The sequence below is a fragment of the Melanaphis sacchari genome, unplaced genomic scaffold, assembly GCF_002803265.2.
Source record: "Melanaphis sacchari strain LSU unplaced genomic scaffold, SCAv2.0 Contig0_pilon_pilon, whole genome shotgun sequence".
NCBI classification, from domain to species: domain Eukaryota; kingdom Metazoa; phylum Arthropoda; class Insecta; order Hemiptera; family Aphididae; genus Melanaphis; species Melanaphis sacchari.
In genome coordinates this window covers 3,900,065-3,906,875 of record NW_020270366.1, presented here as the reverse complement: position 1 = coordinate 3,906,875, position 6,811 = coordinate 3,900,065, and the positions used below count along the sequence as shown (strand labels likewise).

Sequence of the window (6,811 nt, the reverse complement as noted above, 5' to 3'; positions counted from 1 at the left end):
GTGAATTATTGGAATCGTCATAAACGACGTGCAATAATAATTGACGTATGACGATAAGTCATATCAATATAGGTGTCGGCATCCTCTAATGATATTTTACCAAATCATCATTACGATCGTTATTACACTTCTGTTGAATTGTGAGCTACCTAGTTCAACACTTAATAAGAACGTTGAAAGTGAAGAACCAAACAGCTACCACATTATACTATGTATATACGGATACACACGTTATAAATCACTACACCTAGTCAATGTTCATTCTACAGGTGTTTGACGGCAATTATTATTTATCGAGTATTTTTTAATACGTTTCTTTAATATTACCACCTATTATTATAATAATATAATATAATGATATAAGAATTAATTCGCTAACAGATTGGTTAGAGCAATGAAAATCGTGTTTTCGATCATTTTAAATTCCAGTTTAAAAATACCACGGCATAAAATATTATGTATTATTAAATATTTTCAATTTTGTAAAATGGATAGTATATATATATATATATGTATGTGTGTGTGTGTGTGCGTGTATTATATATAAGCATTTAATGCCTATATTATAATAGGTGGATGTATGACGTTATTATAGCAAACCGCTGACCCGCACACTTGCAGATAAACGCGCCAAACCGTTTTGCAGTCAATTTATTATCCGCTTGCTCTACGATCTTCGTTAGTATATTAAATTATGTAATATGATTTATTACATACGTATATTATGCATTATCTGTACACACACATCGTGGTCTATTGTAAAGAAATGCATACGTGTACTTTGGTAAGTTTATTTAAATATATGTATATCATACATATATAAATACAGGGTTTTGTTTTTTTTTCGGGGCCTCATCCAATTGTTGTTGGTAATCAATAATTTTTAAAAAATTTTGTAATTTTTTTCGTGAGAGATGGCGGTGGTGATGGTATTGTTCCTCCATCGTCGTTGTCGTCATCGTCACCACGTTAGCCTATTGTTCCTAATGCGCTTACAAAGTCGCTAGTTATGGGGGGATGGGGGGGAGGGATTGGCGACAATAGCGGTCGTGGTGGAGTCCCCGAGATTCAGAGGTGGGAAGATGGGAGGAAGGCGAAAAAAAACGCACAAGAGAAGAAAAAAGGGGTTTCGAGCGGAGAGAGAAACCTGCTGCGGAAAAGGGACACGGAAAGCCTCAGAAATTGATTACAGACATTAATACCCTGACACCCTGGACACTTTTATTAATGTACTTTCTACCCTTTCGCCCGACGGGTGCACGCAGCATCTATCGTGCTGGCGGCGTGGCGGCGTACAGAGAGAATTTTTCGCCGAAAAAACCCTCTTTTACCCTCACACACACACAGACACAAACAGCTCCGAATACTCTCATCTATACTCTTCGTGTATGTATATTTATATATATATATACAAACACACACACTCACACCACAACGTCGTCGAACGCGCCTTCTCCGCAGCAGCATTCTCCCGTAGCGCCGAGCGGCCACCGCGAACACCGCACTACTGCAGCATCAGCAGCAGCATCAGAATACACATCGGCCCTTGGCGGCGGCGGCGGAGAGTTGACAAATTTCGGGCACATTAATACCCGTCCGCTTTCCACAATGCGCCTACGGTGCAGTGTGTGCGTGTGTGTGAGATGGCTTCACTTCCCCCCAACTCTACTAGCTTGCCTTCAAATATATACGTCTGCTTATATATATAAATACACACCGAGTCGGTGAGAGAAAGAGTGAGAGTGAGGAGAGAGGTACAATGAGAGCGCTATAGTCTATTGTGTGTATATTCCAAACGGCTGTGGAAAGACGCACGATGGTGATGTTGATGGGGTACGGGGGGATTTTGACCGGGGCAAAAGACGTACAGGGCGAAAAAAAAAAAAAAAAAAATAAAATGCTCGCGGGGAGCTGACAAAACTCGCTGAATGTACTCGGACCGTGTGTATGCCGCGTATCTGGCAGTGGCGGCGGTGATGGTGCGAGGGACGGAATGAATCTTCTCTCGTACTTATAATTCGCCACCGCCCGTTAATTTTGCGCATATATATATATAAACGTCTAGTATAATATAGTAGGTATATATGCAAGAGGGATAGTCGCGTCGTCACCTTTGCAGAGAGACACTGACTAATAATCCTCTTATGTCTACCGCCCTCCCGCCCATTCGTCACAACGGAAAAGCCGCTTCCATTGTTGGCGTGTTACACAAGAACCGAACCTATTCATATTCTATTAATGTGTATACACCATACAGGTATACGGATAATAACAACATCAACAACAACACTCAGAGGAATGCGTGTTTGAAAAATCGACGAGCGCAAAATCCACGGACAGTCCGTGTGAACTGCGAACACCGTCAGCGATTCCCTCCTATTCTTCAGCGTATACAAAATAATAATAACATCTTCGATACGTTTCTGGCTAGTATGATAAATACTTAAAAAAAAAAATTATTATTATTTTCTATTGTACTAAAATAATAACTACCAAATGGGTATATAGCACCCACTGTGCAAAAATTTGTAATATTTATGTTTTATAAATGTTTTAAGTTTACTTAAAACGTTAAAAATTATTGTAAAACTTACGTAAATTTAACATTATACGAACTGCAAATGTCCGCGAAAATTTACTTGATAATTATGTAATATTTACATAAATATAACAAAATAGTAAACGTCAATTTGATGTTAAAATTATGTTAAAATTCTGTTTCACCAAACATGAAATTTATGTTAAAACTATGTTTTATTAAACATAAAATATGTGTTTTATCGAAACAGACGAAAAACATTATAATAAAACTGCTTATTTATGTTCTAAGAAAGTTTTTAAATACTAAAATATAACATAAATATTATATGATTATTTAACAGCAATAAGATATATCGGATGTATCTCATATTTTACATACCTACCATGCATTTATAAATGGCTATAATAGTCATAACAGATATAGATATAAATCATACTAATTAATTATCTATATTATATCTGTGAACATCAATTAAATTTTTCAGTATGCTATCATTATTAAAATATACCTTTAATGTGTCTCGACTCTTGATTACTTACCTACTAATGTTATTCGTAAGTCCTATTAAATAAAATAGATAGGTAGGTACTTAAAATGCAGATTAACAAAAAACAGAAAACCAATTAGACTTCAACTAAGCATTTATTATGATATTAAATCAATATAAAATATAGATATAAGAAAGAAATATAGATAATTATGGACTAAACATTTTTTGGTATAACATATAGTAAGTAGTTGAAGTTCCACTGTGCTTACAATATTTCATGACATAATGATAATGCAATTGCCTTACTATTTGATAATTTAATTAAAAAACATTTAAATTTTAAATCATTCTCACAAATTGAATACAAATTACATAAATCATTGGTATTAACTACAAACATTCCAACTACAAATGATGAGAAAGGTTTATTACAGAATTCTGAAACATTTAGAAATTTTTTTACCATTAATTTTATTGGTTTGTCCTTAGGTTTTATTATATACTGTATTGTAATTAATGAACCATCTTGGCACAAAAAATAATGGTCTTTTTCTTTTGCAACATCTAGGGTGGTCTTAGTAGATTCGAAAATACATTTTTGATAAAGTTTATCTGAGATGGCTATAAATGGAAGGCTTTGATGGTCAATTTCTTTGTATAATATTGGAGAAACCTCCTCATTTTCCGATTCTTTTTCAACTCTTACATGCCAAGCTTTTTTAAAATTATCTAAAATGTTGGTAAATTTTAGATTAGAACAAATTATAACAAAACAAAATAATTATTAAATAAATTTAATTTTTAAAATAAGTGTTTACATTTTTTAAAATATAACATACAGGTTCCATACTACATACTTAAAATAATAATAAATATAAACTTTGTAAACTATTAAATAGATTTTATTTTACATACCATATGTTTTATTGCCACCAACTATTTTAATACCATACTCAAACCAAGTTGGATCTGGATCTAGGGCGTCATGAATGTCAGTACTGGTTACTCGACCAAGTGGCCATTTACATAACCTTACATTACTATTTTCTAGATTATTTGTGTCATTTTGAACTAGCCACTTTGTTGGTACTACACTGTAATCCTTCGAATCCACAAATACCACAATAACCCAACTAACTTTAATCTAAAATGGAAAAACATTCAACATTTATTTTTTAGTTGAGTATCAACTACCTTATTTATTATGCACTAGAAATCTGAAATATAGTAGCAATACCTAATGACTAAACTTGATAAAAAATTAAAGGCACCTATTAGGTAGGTAATATCTACTGTTATAGGCAAAAATATGAAACTGGCTATGCCACTGATAGCTAGGTGCATATTTATTTTTCCAATCTTAAAGAAATGGGTACTTTCTTTGTAACATTATTGTAATAATATTGAGTTTAGATGGATGATTGTTACTTTAGTTTTTCTGATTTACTGAAATAATATAGATATTTATAAGTTATGGAAGAGGAATCAGATAGAAACAATTACACACATTTTCTGGTAAAAAATTGTATTATTTATAACTAGGGCTAGGATTTATATGCAATAAAAAATTGTAAAATATGCATTTTATTTACCAAAATATGCAAAAATATGCAAAAACAAATTTTTATTATTTCTAGAGTATTATTATTTATCATAATTCAAAATTGTATTATTATTACATTAAAATATTGAATATTAGTTTATATTATATCATTATTACATGCTACTATAATGTGTTGTTTCAATAATTTTCAAATACAAACATCCAGCGATTTGAACGTAAAATAGATTTATACTGACTAAAACTCCTTTCCACATCACACGAGGTTATTGGTGCATATTTTAAATAATGCGATTTATCCTGGAGTTAATCAATATCGATTTCTTAGATAGATAATATTTATACTTTATACTTACAATAATTCGACGGATAAACCAAAAATTATCGATTTTATGAAAAAAACACCATTTAAAATTAACAATAAATTATAAAAATTTGAAAATTTAAGTTAAAAAAAGTCAAAATTCCAAAAATCTATAAATATGCAATTATATGCATTGTGTTCAAAATATGCAAAAATATGCAAAAATAAATTGGTTCTATTTAAACGAGAATTAGCCAAATCGTGGACAAATCTGACAACCATTAAATTTGGACTTAAGGAAAAAAACATGCAAATGCATATAAATCCTAGCCCTATTTATAACTAAAATAAGCAATACAATTAATGAGAAATTTAAATTTAATAAAGAATAAATAAATTAAACTATTATATATAATAAATAAAAATATGTTATAAAAATAAATTATAGGTATGACAGAAAGAATTTTTTTTAATGGAATGTTTTTGGAAGGAAACTTTGAACATAATATACTTAATCATTAGGACAAATAGGGGAAAAAATCATAACTAAATAATCACTATCATCTTGGTTATTCATGAACTGTATTTGTTGATTGTTCGAAATAAAAACTTAAAACATAATCAATGGTTAATGCACATGTATGTTGTCACATATTGACATATCGAGTATCAATATGTAGCCATATAGATACATATTATGGAGGTAGAAATATCGGATGACAGTGCTACAAGGGCATGGCCCGAAAATGCACATTTTGACTTTAATAATAGTTATAATATACTACTAAGTAGGTATTGTATACAGTAATGAATCTTACCTTTCTAGTTGCCATGATACACTTTAAGTCTTAAAACGATCTAAAAACGATGACAGGATACTAATCAGCTGGATACGTGATGCATGTATCATGTATCTACTGCTGTATTGTCGTACTATTGCAAGTAGAAAACAAGAGTCACGAGAAATGTGAACATTCGTCCACAATCAAAAAAACACATTTACTGTTATATCTGCTGTAGAAAAATAATAATTAACGTACGACTGACGAGTCACGAGTGACGACGGTTATCGGTGGTGTTTCTGGGTATTGTTGATAATTTATAATAATAAAACTATTTTCAGCCGCTATTTATAAATTAAAAATAAAACCCATATCTATGGCGGAGTACATAATAATTTAATATATTTTTGGATTGCTATCAACATCAAAAGAACATAAAATTGATATAATATATTATATTCTAAAATAGGTGGCGTTTTTATTATTATCAAATATTCTTACAACGTTCTACTGCTATGTTTATTTGATGTATTTATATTTGGAAATACATACATTCGTTGAATGTTTATTTCGTGTAATAAATATTGATGTTTTTTTTTAACAAATATATTATATAAAATAAACGTTATAAAATTATGTTATTATTGTAACTTAAAATTAACATTTTAAGGATGTTTAAAAACTTAAATTGCACAGTGGGCATCATATCTACCAAGTACGGCAAATACCCTTTGTATGGATACCTTGAAAAACAATATTTTTGTGTAGATCTTCATAACGATTTTTTTGTGATTTGTGATTTGTGATTTTATAAATAATAATTATGATATTATTAGATTTATAAAATGTTAAATTTTTTAATGTATTTGATATGAATGCGGAATCTTTGATCGCTTTTAATACATTAAGAACTTAAGGAATTTTAAAATTATCTCAAATTCCAAATAAACTGCGTACAGTACCTTGAAATTTAAAATCATGTTATGATTTTATTATCTTTACAACTATCACAATCATCCGTATCGAGAATTGAATAAATAAATCATTAAAATATACAAATGTTGTGGAGCTTACAATATTAATTTTCTAAAATTTGTGTGATGGCTTAGATTTTTTCCTACTGAATGTGGAA

At 30.4% G+C, this 6,811-nt stretch overlaps 1 protein-coding gene across 1 annotated transcript; it reads right to left on the bottom strand.

Annotated features, from left to right (window-relative positions):
• Nucleotides 1-3,190: 3,190 nt before the first annotated feature.
• On the bottom strand, nt 3,191-6,133 carry LOC112595990. Its single transcript, XM_025341426.1, has 3 exons — nt 5,716-6,133; nt 3,948-4,176; nt 3,191-3,761 (listed from the first exon to the last, which is right to left on the bottom strand). Exons 1-3 carry the CDS (start codon nt 5,728-5,730, stop codon nt 3,298-3,300), a joined length of 708 nt encoding a protein of 235 aa, XP_025197211.1. The 5' UTR covers nt 5,731-6,133; the 3' UTR covers nt 3,191-3,297.
• Between the last annotated feature and the right edge of the window lie 678 nt (nt 6,134-6,811).

Coding starts and splice junctions, on each gene's coding strand:
- LOC112595990 (XM_025341426.1), bottom strand. Junction 3,762..3,947: donor TGGTGGCAATAAAACATATG/GTATGTAAAATA, acceptor CCAACATTTTAG/ATAATTTTAAAAAAGCTTGG.